Genomic DNA, 13507 nt, shown 5'->3' with positions numbered 1-13507 from the left:
GGGGTCTATAGCACATTGTAATGGGGACAGACTCCCATCTCCCAGGGGTCTATAGCACATTGTAATGGGGATAGACTCCATCTCCCAGGGGTCTATAGCACATTGTAATGGGGATAGACTCCATCTCCCAGGGGTCTATAGGGTAATGGGGATAGACTCCATCTCCCAGGGGTCTATAGCACATTGTAATGGGGATAGACTCCATCTCCCAGGGGTCTATAGCACATTGTAATGGGGATAGACTCCATCTCCCAGGGGTCTATAGCACATTGTAATGGGGATAGACTCCATCTCCCAGGGGTCTATAGGGTAATGGGGATAGACTCCATCTCCCAGGGGTCTATAGCACATTGTAATGGGGACAGACTCCATCTCCCAGGGGTCTATAGCACATTGTAATGGGGGCCAGAAAGTAGTTTTTTGGCACTCAGTAGGCGTTCCCGCATAGCTTCCTGGTTTGATGATGATGTCACGTGCATATACCCTCTATAATCTATATGTTGATAATCGCAGATCTACAAGCTGCTTGATACAACTGAAAACTTGTGAAATGGGACATTCTACATAATGAGTATACTTTTACTTTCGGTACTAATTCTATTTCGATGTCAGCAGAAGGGAGTTCCCACCGTCCCTAGTCTAGCCTGTGGCAGGCCAGTCTGGTGCATCTCAGAGGCAGGAGGAATGGAGGAACTGGAGGACAGTTTAAGCCCTTATTTTATTATCAGGGTGTATCAAGTAAAAACCCGACGGTGTATCAGTCACATCTTTGTCAGATCATGACCTGATGGAAATGTGACTCAGGGACAGGGGTGGGCAACTTTGACGATGGAGAGGGCCATTATATTTCCATACTCACTCCAGAGGGGCCACATTGCATGCATGTCGTACCAAAAATAGCCAATCTATAGAGTAGATCGGCTATTTTTGCTATATTTGAATTGAAATCCTGAATAATATTGTTTGCTATTTTTAATTGAGATCCTGAAAAGTCATTTTAACTAATTACAAATATACTGGACATAAAAAAGACAATGACATTATTTGTAATACTACTCAGCAAGCTACTAATTTAGACTAAGTAATTAAAGCGGGTCATGTTTGCATGTTTGGAATTGTAACAGCTGAAATCAATAACATATTATCAGTATTCCGAAATTAATCTGAGGGCCACATTAAGTGAAGGTGGGGGCCGCATGTGGCCCCAGGGCCGCCAGTTGCCCACCCCTGATGTGACTGATACATTGAAACGTTGTCACTTTTTTACTTGCAACCTGATAATAAAATAAGGGCTTACACTGTCTGAGATGCTCCAGTGCCTCCTTTCCTTCTATTTTGATGTCCTTTTACTCAAGTCAATTTTGAATACCAGACCTTTTACTTTATACCAGTATTTCTTAGCCTCGGTCCCAGGCTTACTTATCTGCGAAAAGAAAAGCCTGGTCACAACGTAAGGCAGAGAAGCTATCGGCGGACGTATCCTCCGGAATATCCGTCAGATGTATTTCCCCCGGATACGATATTCTCCAGACCAATCATCAACGTCATTTCCTTGGGCAATACTTCTGCTAAAATCCTGCAACTTCCGCTGATAGTCTTTTCAGCGTAGGTCTTGCCCAGGGTGGTATTTCTACATTGCGGTATTGATACTTGTACTTAAAGGGATAGTTCACCCCCAAAATGAGTTTTTTTTCTATCGATTGAGTAATCGACGGATATCTTTTTGTTTTTGTTGCATTCCTAAGCCAATGATTTGATGAACAGCAGTGGTTTTGGAAGTGCTGATGTGCTGTCTTCCTTTTATCACTAAATGAATGCATCAATTCCTTCGTAGTAAGAGATTAACCTAGAATCGTGTGCTTTTGTGTGTTTTTGCAGGAGGCTTCATGGGGACCAGATTTGCGAGCTGTAGAAGTTCTCTGGCCGTGTGGACCTGTCCTCACAACCACCTTACTGCCGCACACGGTGGACACACACACTCAACCGTTCATATCTAAACCAAGGGCTCTCTTACAGGTCAGACCGCATGCTAATAATTGATGCATGTGTGTGTGTGTGTGTGTGTGTGTGTGTGTGTGTGTGTGTGTGTGTGTGTGTGTGTGTGTGTGTGCGTGCGTGCGTGCGTGCGTGCGTGCGTGCGTGCGTGCGTGCGTGTCATTGAGAACAACGTTCATAATATTCAGGATAGCTCAGTACAGTTCCTCACTAGTAGCAGTGTTTTCTGTATTGTTACATAACTGTGTGCGTTTGTGTGTTCCAAGGTCTCCCACCTCTACGTGTCCAGGGAAGGGGGCATGGTGCCCTCCTAGCCACCTCTCACAATGCCAGCCAAAAAAGACCCCAAGAAGGACTCGAAGAAAGCCCCTCCCCCGGCCAAGAAAGAGGAGGAAAAGAAAGGCAAGGATGACAAGAAGGGAGGAAAAGACGACAAGAAAGCACCTCCCCCGGCCAAAGAGGAGGCCAAAAAGGATGACAAGAAAGGGGGCAAAAAGGTGGAGCCCCCGCCCAAGGGGAAAGGGAAGGAGCCGCCCAAGGGGAAAGGGAAGGACGACGGGAAGAAAGGAAAGGGGAAACCAGAAGTACTGAGTGAGGAGGAAGAAGAGGAGGACTCGGAAGAGGAGGACTCGGAAGAAGATTCAGATGAGCCCAAGAAAGGTAAGGGTAAGCCAGCAGCTAAAGGAGGGAAGCCGAAGAAAAAGGGTGGGGACTCCGATGAGGACTCCGATGAGGACTCAGATGAAGACTCAGATGAGGATGACAAGAAGAAGAAGACATCCAAAGACAAAACCAAGGGATCGAAGCCGGACGACAAGAAGAAAGGTAAGAAGAAAGAAGGAGGCCCACCCGCGCCTCCAGTCAAGGAGATCCCAAAGAAAGGACTGAAGAACATGTCCAGGATGTTCATGAAGTTCTCTGGCTTCAAGAGGCGCAGGAATAGCAGGAAGAAGCTGAAGAGTACGTCTCGTTTGTTCCTGCGCCTGGGCAGAAACAAGCTGGCCAAGAAGCAGAAGACGAAGAAACGACGCAAGTCCTTGCTGAAGAATCACACTCGCTTCATGATGAGGTTTAAAAGCAGCGGGAAGAAGAAAAAGGAGAGGGAGGCCAAGGAGAAGGCTGAGGCAGCAAAGGGCCCTAAGCCCACTTACATGCTAATGCGCTTGGGCGGCGGCGCAAAGAAAGGCTTCTTTCAAGGGATGTTCAGGAAGAAACCTACAGACAGCCTAGGAGACGGCTGGAAAAACAGCAGCGGGTTGCTAGGTAAGGTCGCGGGAACGACCAACTGGTTGACAAAGCGCTTCCTGTCCACAAAAATGAAGGCGAGTGGAGCGGGAGGCCAAGGCTGGGGCGGGCGGCAATCGCGGCAAGGCGGCTCGAGAGGTCATCACGGGTATGATGCATATGAAGATGGATATGACCAGGGGTATCAGAATGGTCAGGATCCATATGGGGCCCAAGGCTATGGTCAGGACCCATACGGGACCCAAGGCTATGGTCAGGATCCATATGGAGCTCAGGGTTATGGTCAAGATCCATATGGAGCTCAGGATTATGGTCAAGATCCATATGGAGCTCAGGGTTATGGTCAAGATCCATATGGAGCTCAGGGTTATGGTCAAGATGAATATGGGGCTCAGGGCTATGGTCAGGATGCATATGGCGCCCAGGGCTATGGTCAGGAGGCAGCATACGGGGCCCAGACGCAGCCTGGATACTATGATGATGGAGGAATGGGCGCAGACTTCCAGGACCAGGGTTACTATGAGGATGAGGGAGTCTATGATGCCACCGGCGGCTACTATGACGGGATGGGTGACCCATACGGAATGGGTGACCCATATGGTCAGCAGATACAGCAGCCAATGTCACCCTTTGGAGATCCGGGTCTGGACCCATATGCTGCAACGGGACAGGGATATGGCGCCTATGCAGGAGACGTAGGTGGGTATATTGACCCCCAGGCCCAGGGCCTCTATGACGGCGGTCAAGGAGCGTACTATGGTGAGGGACAGGGTGGAGTTTATCAGAATCCCTATGCAGACCCGATGGGAATGCAAGGGGGAATGATGCCACAGGAACATCAACTCAGCTACAGTGAGGCAGGGATGCCTTACCAAGACTTCAGCGCTCAGCAGGCCATGGGGCTCCAGCAGCCGTATGGGATGGGAGGGCAAGGGATGGAGCAGCCCCAGGGGCAAGACCAATTCACGGACGGGTACGCAGCCGGGTTTGCAGAAGCGATGAGCCAGCTCGGAGACGACTCGATGGGTGTTCAGGGAGGAGATATGACCTTCAGAGTGCCTAGGCCACAAGTGCGTGTTTTTGGGAAGGATCGACTAGATGTAGCTCTGCCCCCAGCCCCTACCTTCCCCCCTGAGCCAGAATTTGAAACCATGTCGGAAATTCAGTATGAAGACCAGATACCTCTGGATCCTAGAATGATGTCACCCCAAGCACAAATGATGATGGCACAACAGGATCCTAGAATGTCACCCCTACCTCAAATGATGTCACCACCAATGATGTCACCCCAAGAACAAATGATGATGGCACAACAGGATCCTAGAATGTCACCCCAACCACAAATGATGTCACCTCAAGAACAAATGATGATGGCACAACAGGAACAAATGATGATGGCACAACAGGATCCTAGAATGTCACCCCAACCACAAATGATGTCACCTCAAGAACAAATGATGATGGCACAACAAGAACAAATGATGATGGCACAACAGGATCCTAGAATGTCACCCCAACCACAAATGATGTCACAACCAATGATGTCACCCCAAGAACAAATGATGATGGCACAACAGGAACAAATGATGATGTCTCAACCAATGATGTCACCACAGGAACAAATGATGATGGCACAACAGGAACAAATGATGTCACCACAAATGATGCAGCCACAACAGCAGATGATGTCACCACAAATGATGCAGCCACAGGTTATTATTCTTATTTGATTCTTAATAACATCCAGTTTTAGGTATTCATGAGTTTCAAATGTAGTCCTACACCTGCCTTGTTGGACACCAACACAGGTGTTTCAATTTGTCTTTGCAACACCTGTTTGGTCCCCAACATGGCAGTTGTAGGACTACATTTAAAAATAGGATTGCCTGATATACAGTAGTACTGTACTGGCTTCTGGACAAAAATATTTACAAAGTTTATAAACACTTAACATGCGTACATGTGTTATTTCTCCCACTAGCAGCAGATGATGGCAGAGCAGATGATGATGTCACAGCAGCAGGGAATGGGATATGGCGCTCCCCAGATCCCCACCCCAACTGCCATGATCATGCAACAAGCCGGCATGTCCCCTGCTATGGGACGTCGCATGCAGCCCTCTCCCACCCCATCCCGCCGTTCTGTGATGGCCTCCCCAATGATGCAGCGCGGCCCTCCAATGGCCTCCCCCATGATGCAGCGCGGACCCCCAATGGCCTCCCCGATGATGCAGCGAGGCCCCCCAATGGCCTCTCCTATGATGCAGCGTGGACCCCCAATGGCCTCTCCGATGATGCAGCGTGGCCCCCCAATGGCCTCTCCGATGATGCAGCGAGGCCCCCCAATGAGACGAAGCCCCAGCCCGCAGCAAAGTGGTTTTCCTGCACAAAGACCCCCCTCCGTAATGTCGAGGGGACCCCCCTCTCCCCGAATGCAGCCGCAGAGACCCCCTTCCTCCATGGGCAGGAGGTCACCCTCGCCCCAGATGATGCGACGTAGTCCTCCTGGGTCGCCCAGGGCCTCCATGCGGCATGGCTCTCGTCCCCCCTCCCCTCGTTCCTCCATGAGGAGGTCAAGTCCGTCGCGTGGTCCCCCGTCGCCTATCCCGGCCTTCCATCGTCCGTCCGCGCCTCCCTCGCCCCACATGGGTATGAGAGCCTCTCCCACCCCTTCCCATCGCTCCAACCGCCTGATGAGGGAACCCACGCCGTTGGCCAGACCCAGGAGGATGGGGCGTGGCAATGTTCCCTTGGGAACGGTGAGGCCTTCCCCCATGGGCCTCCGAGGGCGACCGGTCCCGCCGCCCACCCATCACGTGCCCCCATTCCGTAACTCCTCCATACGGAGCAACCGGTCTTCTGTGCTCACCGTGGACTCCTCCATTCCCTCCCCTTTCCACTCCCCGCACATGTCCCACCGGGTGCCGCTGGGGAGACGGGAGTCTGGCCGTCCCATGGCACGAGGGCGTCCTCTCCAGCAGAGAGTAATGGCTCCCTCCCCACAGCCCTCCCTTAAGCACGGGATGGGGCATCACCCTGCATTCAGTCCTCACCGCTCTCCGCGTTCCTCGCCCCTCCCCCCGCAGCACTATGCACCGGACCCTTACATGGCTGATCCTTACATGCAGCAGCCAGGAGCCCCTTCCTCTCCCATGATGTCTCCTTATCAGCAGCCTATGGCGCCCTCCTCTCCCATGATGTCTCCTTATCAGCAGCCTATGGCGCCCTCCTCTCCCATGATGTCTCCTTATCAGCAGCCTATGGCGCCCTCCTCTCCCATGATGTCTGGAGCTATGCAGAATCAGGCCCTTCGTGGTGCATCCTATGCCTCCCCAATGTCTCCTTATCAACAGCCTATGATGCCGTCTTCTCCGATGCTGTCAGGGGCTTTGCAGCAGAATCAGGCCCTTCGCGATGCGTCTTACATGTCCCCAATGTCGCCTTATCAGCAGCCTATGGCGCCCTCCTCTCCCATGCTATCTGGAGCTCTTCAGAACCAGGCATTGAGAGGAGCGTCTTTTAGTCCACCGATCCCCTTTCAGTCGCCTTATGAGCAGCAGCCTACGATGCCATCTTCTCCCATGCTGTCTGGAGCCATGCAGCATGGCCAGGCGCTCCAAGGCATGGCTTCATATCAGGGCAGTCTCTCCCCATATCAGCAGCAGCCCATGGCGCCCTCCTCCCCAATGCTGTCTGGAGCCATGCAGCATGGCCAGGCGCTCCAAGCCATGGCTTCATATCAGGGCAGTCTCTCCCCATATCAGCAGCAGCCCATGGCGCCCTCCTCCCCAATGCTGTCTGGAGCCATGCAGCATGGCCAGGCGCTCCAAGCCATGGCTTCATATCAGGGCAGTCTCTCCCCATATCAGCAGCAGCCCATGGCGCCCTCCTCCCCAATGCTGTCTGGAGCCATGCAGCATGGCCAGGCGCTCCGAGGCATGGCTTCATATCAGGGCAGTCTCTCCCCATATCAGCAGCAGCCCATGGCGCCCTCCTCCCCGATGCTGTCTGGGGCCATGCAGCATGGCCAGGCGCTCCAAGGCATGGGCGCTCTCTCACCATTCCACGTCGGTCACCATTCTCAGCCTCCGCCGTCTCCGATGCTCAACGACGCCATGAGCAACCGCATGAACCTCCAGGGCATGTCCTCGATGAGGGCCCCCATGAGGAACCCTTATGCCCCCACCACGCCTCAGCTCGGCCGCGCGCTGGGCCAGAACGCTGGTCTCATGGGACAAGCATCCTTTCGGCCCCCTATGAACCTCCGCTCGCCCTACGGGCCCCAGTCGCCCAGGCTGGGCAACGCCCTGCAAAATTCCCAGTTGATGGGAGCTTCCTTCCAGCTGCCGGATGGAACCTATATGCAGTCGCCGTATGCGCCCGCCTCACCAAGGCTAGGCAATGCCTTACAGAACCAGCAGCTCCGGGGGGCCTCCTACCAGCTGCCGGACGGAACCTACATGCAGTCGCCGTACGCGCCCCAATCACCCAGGCTAGGCAATGCCCTACAGAACCAGCAGCTCCGGGGGGCCTCCTTCCAGCTCCCCGATGGCACTTTTATAGACCCTAACGCGAAGGTAACCCATACTAAACCATTACAGGTTGTTAGCCTCCTAGCCTAAAGTCATATTTTGAAGGTTTTTAGGAAAGACAAAATGAAAGATTGACTTATTCAAAAAGTGCCTAAGTCATCACACTTGTTTTGCCTAAGTACTGTTATCTGCCTTCATTTATATATGCCTAACTCTCTCTTAACACTGCTGATACTGTACATCCTGCCGTATTGCCTATATTCTCAGAATGCTTGCTACATTCATACAAGTTCGCCTCATAGCACAATTGCCTATGTCGTTTTTTGTAATGTAACAAGCAATAAGCAATATATATTATGCAATATATATATGCAATAAGCAGGATGAATCAGCAGTTTTAGGGGAGTGGAGTTCGGCAGAAATTGCTATTTTGCCAAAAAAGTTATTTCTGTTTGATTGACATCTTATGTGTTCTATGGCCTCATTCACACGTATCAAACACCAATCAAGCAAATGTTTGGTTGTTTTTTCGTTTTCTTTGGGCCACCACAATGCTTTTCCAATGGGAGTCACATTGTTTGACCAAACATTTGTGTTTGATTGCTGATTGCTGGTGGTGTTTGCCCCTCCCCCTCCATCAAAGATAAAAAAAAACGACCAAACATGCTTGATTGGTGTTTGATACGTGTGAATGAGGCCTAACTCCTTTGACCTAGGCCTGTAACAATTAGTGCATAATCACCTAATCACAATTATTTGAGATAATCGCAATTATTTTTGCATAATCGTCAATCGTTTGCATGTTGAGAAATGTCCATACTTTTCCATATTCTTTTCAAAAATAGCAGAATAGCAGATCTACAAGCTTGTTGATCAACTATTTCCGCTATTTTTGGTCAGTGATTTCTTTGTATATTCAAGTTATTTGTCATATCTGCCCTGTGCAATTGGTGATTACGAAAAAGGCAGAACAGAAATACAAATTGTAACGTTCCAATGTTCCAACAAAATCTTATCGCAATTATTTGTGTGACAATTACTGTTATCGTCAACAACATTTGTAATGGTGATAGCCCTACCTTGACCTCTCTGTCTCTACGTAACGCAGATGTCGCCGGACTTGGCCAACGCCCTGAGCAACCCCGCCCTGATGAATAGCCTGAGGACTCTCCCGGATGGCACCATGATGCTCGACCCCAGAGCGGCGTCTCAGCCCAACCTCAAGCTAGCGCTGCAGAACCCCGCCCTGATGCGTGCGTCTTTCACCCTGCCGGACGGCACCATCATCATTGACCCGCGGAAGCCCGTCGGTCCGGACCTGTCGGGCGCCTTGCAGCACTCAGCCATGCGGGGGGCCTCGTTCCAGCTGCCGGACGGCATCATCGACCCCAATAAGCCCCTCTCGCCGAACCTACTCAACGTTAGTAGTGCATTTTCATTACTGTCATCTAATCTCTAGGTTCAAGCAATTTGCCTTTGTGTGTGTGTGTGTGTGTGTGTGTTGGAAGGAAAGTGGGAAGTGTTCTCAGTAGTACCTCCATATATTTTTAACTAACTGAAACTATGAACTATCAGTTCACAAAGCTAATTATGACCATCTGTTTTTGAGTGCAATTCTGGATCAATCAGTAATATTGATGATGCAATAATGTCGAGATAATATTCTACTAGGTGGTGTCGATGGTTATGCTTTAATTTACATGGTAGTTCTGACAACAAGCACAGGGATCATAGTTATACTAGCTGCTAGACAAGCTGAACCATAACAGACCATAATTGTCCGGAAGAAACCTAACTCCACTTTTGAGGTTTTCAATTATTATTATTATTATTTTTGCATACATCAATGCTATTCAACACCCTTTACGTCTGTGTGTCGGTAAAAAAATGTTGAACCAATGGAAAGTATTAAAACCGAATGGGCAGAGATGGTATACTGTAAGTATGCATACATTCATATTTAGAAAATGTTTCAGATGGAATAAACAGAGATGATTTAAATCGAATGTTTAAGAAACGTCATGGCAAAATGGGCCAAAAAGACCCCACAGACACTCTAATGTTAAGTCTGTGTGTTGGTTAAAAGTTAAAAGTATTAAAAAGCGCTTTGGCAAAAACCTCCTAACTCCACTTGAGCTGGATGTTTTTTAATTTCCTGAAAACTGAACATTTTGGAATTATAGGTGGTTAGACAGCTGAGATATGCTATTAGCTGTGACAAGGACTATCTGAACTATGCTGAACCATAACAGGCAGGCTGTAACAAAAACAATAGCTATCAGGCTTAGTGGATACATGTTGGCTTCGTTACTGGTCAGGCCCCATTTGTAAATTAGTAAGCCCTTAATTGAGGCTGAACTGAACTGAACTCTTGACGTTGTCTTCTCCAGGCCATGAGTAATCCAGCCCTGAGAGGGGCATCCTACCAGCTCCCAGATGGAACTATCATAGTGGACCCTAGGAAACCCAAGACCCCTGATCTGTCCAATGCACTTCGGAACCCCTACCTGAAGGAAGTCTCTTACACCATGCCAGATGGAACCATTATCATCAACCCATACAAACCGCTCGCTCCTGACCTGTCGAATGTATGTCATAATCTTTGTTTATAGTATACGTTTCACAGAAGAAAATAAATGCAGCTCAAGGTGCTTCACAGGCACAACGAAATAAGCTATGTAGTGTACCTGCAATGTTTAATTTGTCTGCAGCACATAACTTGTTTTACTTAAGCCTGTGGGACAAATCTGATAGCCTGGGTTGCAGACTGAATCGCTGCGTTCTGTGATTCTGAATTGTCACTCGCATTTTCAGATCTGCGGAATCCAGCGAATCAGGCTAGGAACCCAGGCTATACAAATCTGGTGTCTCTTTGAACCAAGAAATGCCAGTTCTGTTCATTTTGTATTGAACAGAACTGACTATTAATAGTTTAAGCAATATGTTGGGGTGGCACTGTGTGCACAGGAAGTAGAGGGTTGGTTGGCTGGGATTCGGAAGGTTTCCAGGTTTGATTCCCACTCCTGGCATCATCTATCTCTAAACCTGGCCGCCACCCTCCAGAGCACTGCCATGTGCCACTTACATTATGCCTGACACTGACTGACCCCATTGTGTCTCCAAAGCAGTGCATTTTACCAAATTAATTCCCTGTCATTTTAGGCCAATCAATTTCAATCCATGTGTGTTGGAAGGAAAGTGACTACTGTAACTATATGAGCTACCCTGTGATTGTAGCCCGCCAAGCCCGGGAGTTTTTATGTTTATTATGTTATATTAAAAAACGATTGTGTGAAATGTGAAAGGTAAAACTGACCTGGCAATTGAGAAGTCCTGAAGATGTATTTGATCTCATTTACCCGATGATGTTGATTATTATTACAAAAGGTACATTTTGATACCAATACTTTTGTTGTTTTTTCACTCAAGTGAATTTTGAATTCCGGTCTTTTGTATTTCCCTATACTATACTTTTACTTAAGTAGTGAACTTAACACTGTTTCTTTTTTTTGGGTCATCTCCAGGCCCTGAGTAACCCAGCCCTGAGAGGAGCATCATACTCCCTGCCAGATGGAAGCATCATTGTGGACCCTAGAAAACCCAAGAGCCCAAATCTGTTAGCTGCACTAGGGAACCCGTACCTGAAAGATGTCTCTTACACCCTGCCGGATGGGACCATCGTCATCAACCCATTTAGACCGCTCGCTCCCGACCTGTCAAATGTAATAACCACCATATTTGTATAGCACTTGTCATAGAAAGAACTGTAGCTCAAAGTGTTTCACAGTCACAATGCAAAGGGAGAAAAGGGACAAAATGTATTCAAATATGCATATAAATATGCATTTTCATGCTTCATTCCTGTCATCTAAGCCGATGAATTTGCTCAGAATTGTATTGAAAGGATAGCCCCTTGAGATGCAGCATCTCATTTTAGAGGGGGTCCCATACACAGGGACACATTACATACAGTACAGTGCAGTTACACAAATACAGACAGTGCACAATAGACAATACAGACATGTACAGATACAGTTAGTATCTCCCCCCATACCCCCAACTCTCTCTGTACAAGCATATTGAGAGTACAGTACAGTGACTTGAAACAGGGGTCAGAAGTAAACAGCAGTAAGGGCAGTGTTAGTAGCATGAACAGGTTGTTTTGAGGTGTGAATACAGGGAAGTCCTGAAGCAGCCAGGAGAGGTCACAGATCAGAGAGAAAGAGGAAGATTGTTCCAGTCAAATGGAGCTTTGTAGTGGAATGACCTGCGTTCGGATTCAGAGAATATTCTTCTGGGAATAGCAAAGTAGGGATGTTGAGTATTTCTAAGTGGGTATGGGGATGTATATAGTACCAGTGACTGTTTCAGGTATGGAGGGCATTTAATTATTTAATTAATTAATTGATTGATTAATTAATTGATTAATTGTTATTCTATTTTTTGTGTAAAGCAGTGAAATGTGAAAGGTGAAATTGACCTGGTAGCTCGACACTCTTGATCACATGATCAGGTCTCATTCACAGTTCACCTTTGAGACTGAACTGAACTGAACTCTTGTTTTTTGTCATCTGGAAGGCCCTGAGTAACCCAGCCCTGAGAGGAGCATCCTACACCCTCCCAGATGGAAGCATCATTGTGGACCCTAGAAAACCCAAGAGCCCAAATCTGTTGGCTGCACTCCGGAACCCGTACCTGAAAGATGTCTCTTACACCCTGGCGGATGGGACCATCGTCATCAACCCATATGCTCCTCAGAATCCGAGCCTGCTTGACGTAATGATAATAATAACCATTATTTATATATGGCACTCTTCCTACTGTAGAAAGAAATGCGTCTCCAAGTGCTTCGCAATCACAAAGAAAAGAACATTTTATAGTGCGTACGTAGGCAAAGGCAGTTTGGACTGTAGTCTGTGCAGCCAGTGGTGTAAAAAGTACTCTTTTTTTCCCCCTTTTTTTACTTTAGGCCTACTTTAACTTTAATAGAGTATTTCTACATTGCAGTATTGATACTTTACCTTAAGTAAAACAGGTGAGTACTTTTACACCACCGATCATCAGTCTAAACAAGAGAATATGTCCCCCTAAAAGAATCTCTATGTTGAAACTATGCACATTGCACACTAATAGGGCTGTATTTTGCGTGTCTTAAGTACCAGGTCTTATTACTTAACTTAAGACCTGGAGGCGTGGTCAATGCCATTTGGCTATTCTGAGTAGCCAAAGAGCATTGACCACACCTCCAGGTCTTAAGTTAAGTAATAAGACCTGGTACTTAAGACACGCAAAATACAGCCAATATAGGCCTACAACCTGGCATCTGTCTATACATAAAGTAACATGCCATCTTTCCCCCTGCCTTCACCATCAGGCCCTTGGAAATGAAAACCTTAGAGGAGCGCGGTATCGACTGCCCGACGGCACCCTGGTCGTCCCCGGTGCGAAGCCCAACCTGTCGTCGGCACTCGGGAGGAACCGCCACATGCGGGACCCGGAACTCTATAAGCTCAAAGAGGATTCCTCGTTTACCGGCACGCCCAGGCCCAAAGGTCCCAACATCTTCGGGGCCATGGCCGACTACGACATACAACAACATGATTTCAGGTAGGAAGTTGTTCATGGATGCTCGGTAACTCGTTATAATCCATTTCCATCCATCCATTACATTAGCATTTCACATCATTTACTCACATTTTATGTTGACATACATTTTGGACGCTTTTCCCCACATGT

The 13507-nt window shown here is 48.3% G+C and overlaps 1 protein-coding gene across 1 annotated transcript in view; it reads left to right on the top strand.

The window, feature by feature from the left end:
• Nucleotides 1-2321: 2321 nt before the first annotated feature.
• myo15ab (myosin XVAb) overlaps nucleotides 2322-13507 on the top strand; it is a gene marked incomplete at both ends in the record, with an annotated part of 142713 nt that continues 131527 nt past the window's right edge. The window contains 7 exons of the mRNA XM_083764426.1: nucleotides 2322-4937; nucleotides 5222-7816; nucleotides 8880-9191; nucleotides 10162-10359; nucleotides 11296-11493; nucleotides 12350-12547; nucleotides 13146-13378. Of these exons, the coding sequence (XP_083620552.1) occupies nucleotides 2322-4937; nucleotides 5222-7816; nucleotides 8880-9191; nucleotides 10162-10359; nucleotides 11296-11493; nucleotides 12350-12547; nucleotides 13146-13378 (6350 nt within the window). The remainder of the gene's footprint in view (nucleotides 4938-5221; nucleotides 7817-8879; nucleotides 9192-10161; nucleotides 10360-11295; nucleotides 11494-12349; nucleotides 12548-13145; nucleotides 13379-13507) is intronic.

Source organism: Protomyctophum parallelum (assembly GCF_964188405.1).
Source record: "Protomyctophum parallelum genome assembly, chromosome: 5".
In the NCBI taxonomy this organism is placed as follows: Eukaryota; Metazoa; Chordata; class Actinopteri; order Myctophiformes; family Myctophidae; genus Protomyctophum; species Protomyctophum parallelum.
This window is presented reverse-complemented; position numbering and strand designations above follow the sequence as displayed.